General features: G+C 35.8%; 1 protein-coding gene across 2 annotated transcripts; it reads right to left on the bottom strand.

Annotated features, from left to right (window-relative positions):
• Positions 1–8,732: 8,732 nt before the first annotated feature.
• Positions 8,733–12,610, bottom strand: LOC129891189 (DNA repair protein RAD51 homolog). 2 transcript variants are annotated; one of them, XM_055966466.1, is made up of 9 exons: positions 12,310–12,610; positions 10,797–10,941; positions 10,557–10,667; positions 10,378–10,469; positions 10,185–10,279; positions 9,986–10,099; positions 9,412–9,541; positions 9,140–9,261; positions 8,733–9,054 (listed from the first exon to the last, which is right to left on the bottom strand). In XM_055966466.1, the coding sequence occupies exons 1-9, from the start codon at positions 12,403–12,405 to the stop codon at positions 8,931–8,933; spliced, it is 1,029 nt and encodes a 342-aa protein (XP_055822441.1). In that variant the 5' UTR covers positions 12,406–12,610; the 3' UTR covers positions 8,733–8,930. The 2 variants fall into 2 exon arrangements, with proteins under 2 accessions (XP_055822441.1, XP_055822442.1); XM_055966467.1 differs by lacking the exon at positions 12,310–12,610 and adding an exon at positions 11,762–11,862.
• Between the last annotated feature and the right edge of the window lie 1,673 nt (positions 12,611–14,283).

Here is a 14,283-nt window from a genome sequence, read left to right on the forward strand (position 1 = left end):
AGTTCCTGATGTAATGTGTGAAGTATCCTTTCCTCCATGTTGGAATTATGTGATGCATACTTTCTAGTAATTCTGTGAGCTAGATGTCTTAACTAAATTATGTGTAGTAGCCTTTTTGTAAGACGCCAGGTGATTAAAGAATGGGTTCTGATGTCGTAATAATATACTCATTTGAGGGAATACCACCTATAAAGGGTGCATCAACTTATCATTGGTAAAAATGGTAAGAGAAAGGAACAAATGGAACTGTAGAGAAACTCTGATTTTGGGGCAGTCAGGATTGGTTGGGAACCTAAAAGATCAGTTGTGATACATTAATATAAAGATAGTTATGAGAGACTCATTTAATATATTCATAACAAGGTTGAATCAATGTTTTGTTGGTTTGTGCTATTTGTGTTAACAATTTTAATTGTGAGAACGAGTTGATAAGAACTCTATGTTACTAGTTGTTCTAGACTGTGCTCCTATTATCCTGACGCAATTGATCTAAGGAGGATGATGAACGTATTTTGGTAGGGTGCATAATGGTTATGATAAGGTAACGAGGAGAAGAAATCTCCTGACATGTAGTTCTGGGTTAAACTCTAGAATAGAGCACGCTAATTTTCTCATTAAAAAGAGTCTCATAGGATAAGTCTTAACTCTTAGAGATTCTAAGGGAGATATGGGACAGGAAAACGCACTAGAGGAAAATTTCCTAAGGTTCTGTCTGGGCGATTTCCACCCCAACGGGAATATCCCACTAGAGCGGCCCCACCAGAGACGGGAATTATTCTGCCAGAGTGAGATCTCACGAGGCAGAAGATCCTCAAAAAATTACCTGTTTTTCCCCTACTATTGGAATGAACCCTAAAGCTTAAATTGACTAACTCTGAGGTCAATATAGCACTCAACCAAGGTAGAAAATACCGTAAATGGATAGAAATATTTATATATGGCTATGTTAATGAAATATTAGCATTTGAGTGCTTACAAAATATAGAGAAAATAGTAAGGAAAGAAGTAAATTATTTGTTACATGCCTAAATGGGCAAACCAATCAAATAACAAAGTCTAACGGGAATGAGGGGGAGTGTCATTATATAAATTCAACTTATCGGGAGGGTACTCTCCTGCCTAGGCCTCGTCTAGGAAATTGAACTCATTGAAGTCCCAGGGCTCTTGGGTGGGAAGCTCCCTTTAGCGAGCGATGTAAGAGAAGATGATTTTAATCGTCTTCCACATCCTCATTATGAGGCGATCCTTCTTTATGCTCTTCCTTATCTCCCACCACAGCTGACGATGGAGTATCTCTACCTTCATAGCAGTGGCTGGTGGCACGGGCGCAGGGGTCTGGGAAAAATGGCCTGCTAGTCACCTCCAAACTGCAGCTAAATTCTCATCCAAGTGAGGTTCGACTAGTGGCTACGACTAAGTGGGAGGGACAGCATCCTCTTTTTTATCCTTGTCCTGTGCTGCTGCCCGGCTACTCTCGGCCCTATCTGTCTTCCATTTATTTATTCCCCAGAAAGAGGTCTGCCTAATAAGTAAGGGGTAAAAGGAGGGTCCATAGGAAGCACCTCATATGAATCCAGAAGCGGAACCCCGACCATTTTGCACTTGGAAAAAATCATACCTGGTAGAAAGAATGCCTTCTTGTTGCCTGGTAGAATATCTTTCACTTTGACACAATATGGGCCCCCACATTCAGTCCTATCCCCTAAATAGCACAAGCCACCACTAGAGCTTATGGAAAAGTCACATTTGTGTATGGTTGGTGGAAGGGCGAATCCTCCTGGATACTAGGTGTAGCCACCTCTTAGTATCATTACACCAGTCAGCGCTAGAGATACCCTCTGTGGTGGGTCAATAGACCTTGTTCTGATGTTCTAGGTCCACTAGAGTGTCCCATAGCCACTCCAGCTCCATCTCCCTCAATTTGGCCTCGTAGTCAGCATTAGAGGCATTAGGGACATCCACAGCATTTATGAAGTGGGGACTCAGTGGGATGTCTACCCTTCTGATGCAGATTGTGGGATCAAGGTCATCCCAGCGTACCGTAGGAAGTATAGCATAGAACTATATCACCCAACCAGTGCGTCCAGAGAGAGGGTATTCAGTCAAAGAGCTCCACCCAAACTCCTCTAGTCTGGAATGAAAGGCAAGTATATTGTCCGCCACTCTCAGCATGTAGAACCCTCTCTCAAGTAGAAACTTATTATTTTGATAGCCGTGATTTCTCTCTCAAGTAGCGGCACCAAGGAATTAGACAAAGGGGAGGTTGGCATCATCGCTGTGAGCCATATTACTGTATCTGCAAGATATATAAAAAAATATAGTTAGAACTCTATAGTATAAGTGTAAAAACATAGGTTAGGGGGAGGAAAGGTCCTCAAATGTGAGGCCACTGCCTGGCAAAACCCCACCAGAGTGGCAGGATCTCGCCAGAGCGACCCCACTAGAGCAGAGTTCATTCGAGAAGAACACCAAGCGCATTCATGGTGCCTCCCCACCCCCAAATCAATTATTTCTTCAAAATTTTGCATATCAGTACTCCTAAGTGTCCTAACAACCTTATTTACAAAGGATTTTGGTTCAAAAACTCCAAATAGTTGGCATAATCAAGGTTTGGGAAAAGAAAACCTTTCAACTTCTACCATCTTATTTTAGATTATTTTGGGTGAAATATGTTGCTAACCTTACGCCCAAGACATCGAGAAGACATTATGAATATAAGGGAAGGGTCCATCTTATGTTAATCTACCAATATAGGCATTGTATTTTTAAAAGGGTTGAAAACTACCCTAGAGGCCCTTTATTCTACTGATTCTTAGCATGTTAATCATTAGAATGTAATTAGTAGCATTAATCTAAAAGTTGTGGACAAGATTCTTACCGTAGAGTAGATGATCGGAGTGAGGAGTTTGAGAGAGTTTTTGGAGAGTTTGAGTGAGGGAATGTGAAGAATGGAGAGAAACTATTCTTCTCCCCACTCTTTATTGGTCGCAACATCCCTCCAGAGCGGCAGGATCCCCGCTCCAGCTATGCCGCTCTAGCAAAACCAATCCTGTCAGAGTGGGATGAGGCGAGGCAGTGTGGTTTGAAAGTGGGTCAAATTCCCCTTAAGTAATCCTTGTCGAGCATGTATTGAATATCTTTTCATTCGCACTATAATTTAGGGTACGCGAATATTTCCTAGATTTATAGACTTTAGTCGTTCTTTTGAGTGTGCTTTGACCAGTTTGTATCTCATATCATGTGTTCATTCAGGGACAAACGAAGGGTAAATTGGTATCTATTGTAATGATCAAACCTTCGTTAATTAGGATTAGAATAAATTAAAATAATTTATTCAACTGGGTCTCACCATCCCGCTAGAGCGAGATGGTTCTACCATAGCTATGCCGCTAGAGTGGAAAGGTGGCCACCAGAGCAAAAGGATGTGGGTAAGCACTTAAGTCACGATTTTTTTATTTTCTCTACTTTTTCTAAAGGTAGGTTCGAAGCGAGAGTTACTGCAAAACCTTTCAAAAGGCTGCTCTTGACTTGAGAAGAAGAGGGGAAGGAATATCAGCATTGGAAGGCTTTCAACCGTGGAATTTAATCCTGCCTTTCTCGTAGGGTATCTAGAATCAAAGATTTCAACAGCATTATTCCTCCACAGTTGCTTGGCGGACAGGTAGGCTAGGCTTCTCTTTTTGAGTAGTAAATATATACCCATTATGTGGTATAGAATAGAATTTAATGAGAATTCGTATAACTAAGCTATGGGTCACGGGTCACAGGTAGAAATTTTATGGTTTTAATTGTTTATTTCAAAGTGACCTGGGTAAGAGGGTGATGTAATGATTTGAGGGAGTTTTTTATTGTGATATTATTGTTTGTAGATGGGTGAAATTGTAAGGGACATAGTAGTAGACACAGTGATATAAAATACTTAGATATTGAGGATAAACCTTAGGGTTGGTAGTGTAGATGATGATAATGTTTCCCGGGTGTGTCCCATGTATCGGTTGAATTACTTCAAGATATGCATATATGTATATGAATAGGAAAACATGCTAGACTTTATGTAAATTGATCACTTACTGGCTTGATTTGTAATGAATCCATGATATAATATGGTCTATTATTGATAGTTTGTGATTGATTTGCATAGTTAGATCGGGTGTCACATTCCGACACATAATTAGATTGGGTGTCCGACACGTATTTTGTATCGGTTGTCATATTCTGACACATAATAGGATCGGGGGACCGATATGTATTTTGGATCGGGTGTCACATTCAATACGTTCTTGGATTGGGTGTCACATTCTGACAGATATATGGATGGATTGGGTCCCCTGAGAGGGCCAAGTATGTATATGTGCATGTGGATATTTGTATGGGAGGACTTGATGATACCTATATTTTTGTGTAATAGCGAGGTTAGTGTAAATGAGTCATGGAATAAGGGCTTATAACAGAATCTTGAGTTGAGGCGTGTTAGTGATAAAGAACTGTCAGCATGCATAGACTTATTCATGGGTAAGATGGTGAACTGTGTTAGGTAGTAGTTGTTACCTAGAAACCTGAGTTAGTCATGGAGATGGTTATGGAATGTCTAGGTCCCTAGGATGTAAAACAAATGGATCAAGACCAGTGGTGGTTGGGTGGAACCATTGACTGACTAAGGTTGTTGGGGAGGTAACTGTTAGTGGGGAGTGAACTGTAGTATGGTGGGCCTATAACCCACCGGTCTTAAGTTTGTAACTAGAATGGGTAGAGAACTATAGACAGTGGAGTGGTGAAGACTATAAGAATGCAAGTAAGGAATTTACTTGTTTGGATTGGTGGACAGGCTTAAGAAGTTTAATTATTACGACCTCTCTTATATTTCTGTTCAGATATTATGCGGTGGGTATCAGATTGATTGACGATGCCTACCAATACGTGTTGTTTTGTACTAATACTAATATTGCTATGCCACTTGGCATAGTCTGCTTGCAGGGTCAGTTATGTCTCTTAGGTGAAGATGAAGGCAATCCTCCAGCAGCTTTTATTTTTCCTTCTTATGGTGGGAGCTGTGTCATTGTTCTTTTGCTTTGTTATCACTCTTAGAAGCTCTTGTACCTATTTTAGGCTAATATCCATGGGGTTTTATATGTTACTTTTGTATAACAGGATATATTTTTAGAAATTGTTGGCTTAAATACTCAAGGTTTGATTTAAATTCCGCAATATTTTTCATGTAAGGAATTAAAGGTTCTCCTACTTGGTTCATCGAGTGGGTGCCTGCACAGCCCGATGGTTTGGATCGTGACATGTGCGGAATGATCTGAGACATCATACGAATGTTGCTTCCTCTCTTTTTTTAACAGATGATGTTGAAGATCCAACTTTACCTTTTCCTTTGACCTTAGGTGATGGTGGAGGAGTGTATTGAAAATTATCATCTCAATTTTTTTCTGAAGTGGATGAAGCATTTGAATCATCATTTGATGAATCTATTTGATGACCTTCGACTTTAATTTTGAAATCCTCCGATGGCAATTGGAGAACTACAAGCTCCCTTTGAGAAGGAGATATATTCCTGAATATCAACCCAAAAAAAGAAGTGAGATGATAACAAATGCAATTATGAATAAGACTGAACTTGATACAAAAGAAGGTATTTTATACACGAATTAACTAATTATCCTGTTATTAACATCACTGAATATGCCTATCATTAATTTCTTGTATCCAAGTTTTTTTTATACCGTCTTTCAATTGAGAAATATGGGAATACAATCGTCGACCTTTTAAATAATTTTGAGGTCAACGGTGGAACTATACTCATATATCCCTACTTACTTAGCAATTGGCATTCCACATATTCTATAAAACCTCTTCTAACCAGTCATCTTCATGCTTAAGCTTTTGAGAAACAAATAAAAAGCCTTCTTAACCCATGAATAATATTTGTACCGGTCACTCTCAATCAAATCAAAATGAATTTTGAATATTGTTTTAGAATTCTTTTCACTAGAATAAACAAAGGTATGAATGAAATATAGGATAGCGAACTTCAAAGCATCCTCATTATTATCACTCCACACTTTTCCCTTGAAACTCTCAATCAAGTCTATTTTTTGAATATTAGTATTACCATAAAAATATTATTCCATCAACCTATTCAGTTCTTGTGTCTAATTTGAAATCCCCATCATCGCCAACACAATTTAACCCACTTATTAATGTACAACAACAACAACAACCCAGTGAAATCCCACATCGTGGAGTCTGGGGTTAACCCACTTATTAATGTAAATTTCCTAATTGTGAATCGATATATGATTCCATTAACGTCTTGACAAGAACTACAATTAAGGTCTAGAACCATAAAGCATCTAGGAATTTGTGCCTGAGCAGAATAATTATTCTTTCTCATGTAATGACCAAAACACGTGTTCTCACAAAATAACTTATACACGCTCAGACAAATACTTTCTCAAATCTTGTTTAATGTCATTATTATTGTAACACTGCATGTGTAGAGTTTTCGTAGGAAAATTTTTCTCATGAAAATTAGTTCCCTACATATGTTTAAAGATATAAATACACCATGATTTTAAACGACTACCCCATGAATACAATCTAATTTGAATACAAGTAACATGTAAATTTGATTGAATACGATACAATGAATGAACCAATATTCTTAAAAAATACAAATATACAAATTTAATTGGCATAATTATTTGATTGAATACAAACTCATAAACACTATAAGAGTATACAAATTTGTTTTAGTTTTCAAAAGAGTATATAAGAGTGTACAACTAGGGATAAAAATATTTTTCTTAAGTATACAAATTAGATGTGAATACAAGTTAAGATGATAAAAGACAATGCAAACTAATTTTAATAACCAATATAAGTAACATGTAAATTAGAATGAATACATTAATACATAAACCAATACTGTGGAAAAAAATACAAATACACAAATTTAATTGGCATAACTTTAGAATGAATACAAACTCATGAAGACTATAAAAGTAGGAATATACAGATATGGATACAAATATGTTTCTTAAGTATAGAAATTCGACTGAATACAAACTAATTTGAATACAAATCCAAATAACATGTAAATTATAATGAATACAAAATAAGAAAGGAATTAATATACTAAAAAAATATAAATACACAAATTAGTTTGGTATACTTATTGAATTGAATATAAACTAATAAAGGACTTATTATTTTAGTAATAAAATACAATTACTCTATGCAGAAACAAAACATCCTGAACTTCAAAAAAATTAAGAATACAAGTTTAGTATAAATACAAAATCTGTTTGTTGGGTTTTTACCTAAAAATTCGATTCAATTGAGCATGCAATCACATAAATAAATATAATGCTAATATATTAAATTAAAATTAAAATTAAATGAAAATTTTCAGAAATAGAAGTAAACACCTCTTCATCAATTGTATGTTCAGGGAGTTGTTCTTCCATACTTTGATCTTCATCAAGTTTTTTGACTTCGCTATTGTTAGACGAAGTCCTTGTAATTTTCCTTTTATTTGTATTTTATACTTAAGGAAGATTTTGCATGCGGCTAGTGTCATGTACACGCTTAGATTTACTCTCTTCCGCCATGTTAGTAGCAGAGCCTACATTTTCGATTGGTTATTGAGTAATACATAAAATTGATGATTGTACAGGATACCTCTTGTATTCCTCTTTGAGTCGGGAATCTTTGATGTTTTCCCAAGCTAAATTCCTAACCCAAAATTGAGAAATTGCTAAGAACCCATACACAAAAAAGTAGATTGCAAATAAAAACTCAATATATAAAATAAATTCGTAAAAAAATGAAGAAAATCGCAAAAGATACATATCAAAAATAGGATACCTGAATCAATTAGATTGTTGTGTATATCTTTTAGAATATTTTTTCAATTTCTGAAAAAAGAAGAAGAAGAAAGAATTGAATGAGAGAGAAGCATGAAGAACAAAAGAAAGAGGGAATTGGAGAGAGAGAAAAAATTCCAGTTTGAAATAATTTGGAAATTGGAGAGAGTGTGAGGGAATTGGAAGAAACGGAAAAAAAATCAATTTTGCATTTAAAACGTGGATAAATATTAGTTAAGTTAGGAACTAACTTAGGATATCAATAATTTGTTATACAACTAAAATATTATTCTTTTTAATAATATTTATAAAGAGGGACCTTGAAATTACTGGTAAAGTTGTTGTTATATGACCAGGAGGTCATAGGTTTAAACCTTGCTAAACCTTGGAAACAACCTCGGAAATACAAGGTAAGGCTGCGTACAATAAACCCTTGTGGTCAAACCCTTCTCCGAACCCTACGCATAGCGAAAGCTTTATTATACCAGGCTGCCCCCTGCCCCCTTTAATAATATTTGTAAATTATAGTTAAAATTGTGTCATCTTTATAACACATATGAGTGATCAGAGAACCCTTCTCTCAATTAAACATGGAATAAGACCTTCAAGTAGGTTGTTCATCAGCCAAATAACAATTCAACTCCAACGACAACAAGGGTTTATTTACTTCCATTCTTATTTACTCCATCCTTCTTCCTTTCACCCTCTTTTTACCCCCCAACAAGTATTGAGCAAACTTACACAATTTTAAAATGTAAAACAGGAAAAAGTAGAATCCTGGACAATAGAATGCACCCTCCTTCCTTTTACTTTAGGTTATTTAGTTTCCCTTCTGCTAAATAAATCTGAGAACATACAGAATGAGATGCCAAAAAGGCGCAAAAAGAAAACATCATTTACATTTAGTAGAAGGAAGGAATACTGTTATACAAAAACTGTTGTGAGTTATCATACAACATATTTTCTTTTATGGTCAACTGACCTTCAAAAAAATGACAAAACGTACTCCCAAGTAGAAAACAAAAATAGTACTAGTAGTAGAAAATTTGCTGATTACAGTTAGTCCTTTACATCAGTGACCCCTTCAACAGAAATTTGAAATCTTGCTTCAGCTTCAGCTAAGCATGGCGAACTGACTACTTTACAAATCCGCTCCTCCGCTCTACCCTTCCTCAGAGCTAGTCTGTCAGAAGATGAAAAATAAGTATAATTTCAGCTATCAAGATAAGCTGCAAGCCTGCAAGTTATAGTTGTACTATTATGCATACCTCGTTGTAGAAGCATGTGCCATGATATTGCCACCAATGGGTTTTATTTGAGGCCCAGCAAATACAGCAGAACCATCCACTTGAGCAACAACTTGGTTAGTAATAACAACAGCAACACCGAACTGCAAGTGTAAAAGTAAAGGATTGACAGAAAAAGTAAGTCAAGAACCCATAATCTAGCTCTGTAACATTAACCACCACCAAAACAGAGAAAAACAGGGAGGAGACTCTATTTTGGATAATTGGCACAAACAATGGACATGCTAAACTACCTCATCTGCTAACTTCTGAAGGCTTCTCAGAAACTTCGCAAGATGCATCTGCCTCGCAGACAACTCTCCTCTACCAGAGAAGTCAGTTCTATAAAGGGCAGTAGCACTGTCCACAATCATTAGAGCAAACCTGCTGGATCAAAACAGTTCTAAGTTAAGCTTCTAACAGAGATCTTTTTTATGCTTGATGAGATGAACCCAAATAACTGACGAAGCCACAGGTTCAAGATTTTCACCATATTCAGGAAGCAAATGTTTTATTTCTGTCCATTAAGTTCAAACCTTGAGTTAATTCTAGAACACTTCTAAAAGATTTATTTGTTTGAAAAAGGTAAGAGGACACTTCAAACAGATCCAAGATGTGTCCAAACATGCATTAGATGTAAGAGGGACATCCATAATCAAACAAATTGAGAGCTGCTTCAAACTAGAACCCTTCAACATACTCAATCAAGAGTTGGAATATTCTCTAAGCTATAATCTAGCACATGTTCTCGCTCAAAGTAACACACCCACTGAGAAGCAAGATAAAAAAAAATTAAAGAAGAGCAGTGGAATTTGGAGAAAAGTTAACCTGGTCTCCACCATCATTGAAGCTGCTTCCAACAAAAGCCTTGATTGATGATCAGTATTATAAGCTCGAGCATAGGCTACATTCTCCAGAACATCAGGACCGTTCAACCCATACCTGCAGCATTTAGCACCACTGATGACAGTAGTTTGAACCTCATAATACAAGAAAAAAATGTGAGTTGAGATTACAAGTAGAAGACCTGTCTGCGATTTGTAAAAGTCTTTGTGGCCTGAAAGTACCTTCAGCATCAATGTACATTGCTTTCCCTTCACCACCTCCCTGATCTAATGGAAGCTGAGATAACAGATAAAGAATGATATTTAAATGAATATTATGCACTTTATATTTATGGGGTTTTAAAATTAAAAAAATATTTGTATAGGTTATCGTACTTGACAAGTGACACATAGTGTGTGACACAGCTGAGTCTTTCCACATCGGAACTCTCCGTAAATTTCAGTAATAGATCCAGTTTCAATTCCTCCTGACATGCGAGAAAAAAAGAAGCATGAGGCTGTGATGCCAGATCAAATACCAGTTCTAGAAGTTCACAAAATAAATAGATATCTACCTTCTAATATCTTGTCAAGTTCTTTTGATCCAGAAGTTATCTGTATGATTTCAAGCCTCTGTGCATGGAGTTGGCTGGCACTAGTGAATCCCAAAGGCACTAATTTTGAAGCTGTTCATATGCAGCATTAAAAAGGTTTAGTACTGATTGCTGATAAAAAATTGTAGAAATGGGTGAACAAAGAAGGTAAGGAAAACCACATCAGCACTGGCAATGACTGTTAAAAGAAGTGAGACATGCCTGCTTCAATGATCTTGTCAACTTTAGCTTCACTAATTCCTTTTATTTGCAGAAGTTCCTTTCTTGGAGCATAAACAACAGATTCAACTGTGCATAGACCAGCATCCTTGAGCTTTTTTACATCTAGAGCTGCGATCCCTGATGCCTTGAGGACAAAAAAGCTATATGCCTCAGTAATGAATGGACCATTTCATTTTTAAGTTGGAAGGACTTACAGGGTGTCATTCAACAGAAACAACTATACTACAAGCTAGACTGGAAAAAGATACTCAAAGATATTGCCTCTTAAATATTAACAATTCTGAGAAAAAAATCTAGGAAATCCTAGTCCTGCTTTTATGTAATACCAGAAAGATTAAAAAATCCTCAAGAGTTTAGGTTTCACTTCATGTAAATCTTTTTAAAACCTGCAGAATGAAAGAAACTTATGATAAGTACTTATCCGAGTTACTGTAAATGTTAATAACTCAAGACTTAAAATTCTTTAAAAAAAGATCTACACGAATAAAATCTTGGAAGGAGCAAAGCCAAAAGTCAACCGCATCACCCAGATGCACACTAAAATATGTGACCATCAAACCCCCATATCATGCCTCATGATGTGAATCATTTTGTGTCAAGTGCCTCTCTGCAAACAGTTTTTCATGGTGCCCTCAATCTGTACACGCTGATTGCAACCTATAAATCTTCTTATGAAAACTGCTTGTAGTTACTCACAGCAAAAAGATTGGAAGAGCATCTTGTTTTTCTAATTGATGACCTAGAAATTTGTTTGGAGCCAACCCTTTTTTGCCAACAATAGTATTCATTTGGGTCACTCCTCTACCCAAATACTACACTTAGGCTTGGCAGAGGGCTCCATGATTCCATCAAAACATTACCAAGAAAGCATTATCAGGCTTTCAAGATCAGTGGTACCGCTTCGAGAACGCATTTTCACAAAGCATAATACTACAAGGTGATACCGTCATTTAGCTTCAAAACTCAGGCGGTGAGTCTTAATGAAGGTCAGGTAGAAACAACTGTAAAAGTATTAGCTTGAAATAATGGGCAAAAGCGCTATAAAAAAGCAAGCCCATTGCACGAACAAGATTCCAAGAATGGACATTATATAAAAACCCCAGAATAAAAAAACATTTCCTAGAACCCAGAAGCACAATTCAAGATTCACGAAATTCAGCCACCCAGAAGCACAATTCAAGATTCAAGATCAGACTCAGCTTCGCATTAAATCTGAAGTCATAAGCAATCATTAATTATCATAAGAATGACTACCCCCAATTAAGTAAACCAAAGATTCAAGACACTTTATATATAAAAAGGGGTAGGATTAAAGTTAGAAAAATAAAACATCTGGATTAGGGAATGACACTCAAAAGAACAAGAAAATCAAGATCTTGGATTAGAGGAACGGGAAAATGGGTCAAGGTTAAAAGCAAAGCAACTTTATATGAAGAACCCCTCAATACAAGAAGGAAAAGGGAAAATTGTGGAATTGGAGAAAGGGTGAAACCTGAAGTTGCTCAACAGGGAAAGGGCCGTGTTGAACATCCTCTAGTTCATCATTTTGGTCTTGCATCGACTTTTGATTCCTGTGCTGCTGCTCCATTGCTACTTTCTTGATGCTACTGAGTAACAGATGTGTTGAAAGAGATACAAGAATGGAGGCAAAAGGAAATATTTCAAAAGCGTGATGAGCCGCCAAAAATACTGCAAACTAAAAGCGTGCTTGACAAGCTGTGTAATGGAACCACATTTGCCTGCCTTTTTTTTTTTCTAGGGAGAGAAGGGTCAAATATTCGGGAGAAGGTCAAAATACCATTCAATTTTTATTTATTAATTAACTTTATTATCTGTTATATTGTAGGGCTGTTTATAAATTCGTTGTTAAAAAATTTATTATCTATAATCCCATCTTTAATAGCTTTTCAATTTTCACTGTGATCTTTTAAAATCTCACATATTTGAGTAAGGTGGATGCTACATGACATGCTACCTTACCACTAAATTTCTATTCCTTAATATATTTTTTTCATTTATAATTTTTATTCTTTTTTCTTTTCTTCTTTTTATTTTTCCTTTTCCCTCTCTTTTTCTCACCTTACCACTCCACAATCCCAACCCAACCTCAAAATCGTTGGTGTCGAATCTTCCTTTTCCTCACTAGCTAGGGTTTCTTCAAATCCATGTATCTCCTCAATTTTACACTCTATTATTAATTATCCTCGAGTTCTTGCAATTTTAATTTGAGATTTAGAATTTTGTATGGGAGTTGTTTGTGAAAATATTGAACCCATACTTGTTATGATTTTTGTTGAGGAAAAGTTTGTGAAGGATCAGGATAAGGTGTTAATAATACCCTTTTTGGACAATTTGAAGAGGATTAGGTGCAATTGAGACTGTTCTTTTGTAATTCGTCGTCGAGGACGTTGGAGTTGTATTGCTGAATTTGTAGAATTTCAGAAGTATTCAAAAATGTAGCATGATCATCGAAAGAAAATATAATCATGATTGTTGCTATTATCGATAATTGCTTCCCTATGGGTTGTTGATGGCTATATTGAATGCAACTATGATAATGATGCATTTTGGAATATTGGATATAATTTTATTTGTCTAAAAAGTTGTTGATCTCAGTATAACACTCTCCTATTTTTCAATCCTAATTGAGAATTTTGTTCTTTTTTGAAAATTTTCATATTGTTTGTGAAATGTTTTCTGATTTCAATGGTATTCCTTTTGTGTTTTTTCTATTTTATGGTGCTGATGGGTTAGGATTTGTTAGGTTCTTTGGAGAATATCTTGATGGATTCTATTTTTTTCAATGAAAACAAGATTGTTGAAGAAAGAGAAAAGGAGAAAGAAAAAAAATTAGAAGAAAAAAAAAAAGAAATATTAAGTAATAAAAATTTGGAGGTGAGGTGGCATGCCACGTGACATCCACCTCACCCAAAATTAGGCCACGTGAGATTTTAAAAGTCTACGATGAAAAATTGTTAAAAATGGAGATATATGTGATAAGTTTCTTAACAATGAGGTTATAATAGTTAAAGGATATATTTGACCCATTTTCCCTAAATAATAATAATAATATAGTGATGATGTACAACTTATAGTACATAATCAATTAACTAAGGAAAAAATTAAAAGTCTATTTGTCCACTTACTAATGGATGTTATTTTTTCAAGTGGGCCCCACTGAAAGTGAGCAAGTTGCCCACTTGGTTTTTACTTCTTTCCCTTGGCTATAAATATAGCCTTCAGCAATGTATTGAAATGCAGAGATACACGCACAAATACTACATTTTCTCTTTTGTTCCTCCTTTCTATCTTATTTCTTCTGTCTTATTTTGTTAAAGCTAGAATATTTCATAACACGTTATCAGTACGAGACTTCAGCTATTTTTAGAATGTAACAAAAAATGGTAAGAGTTTTATTTAAATTTATTTTCATAAAATGGCAAATATTTTAAAACTTGGAATTTAC

Source organism: Solanum dulcamara, chromosome 6 (genome assembly GCF_947179165.1).
Source record: "Solanum dulcamara chromosome 6, daSolDulc1.2, whole genome shotgun sequence".
In the NCBI taxonomy this organism is placed as follows: Eukaryota; Viridiplantae; Streptophyta; class Magnoliopsida; order Solanales; family Solanaceae; genus Solanum; species Solanum dulcamara.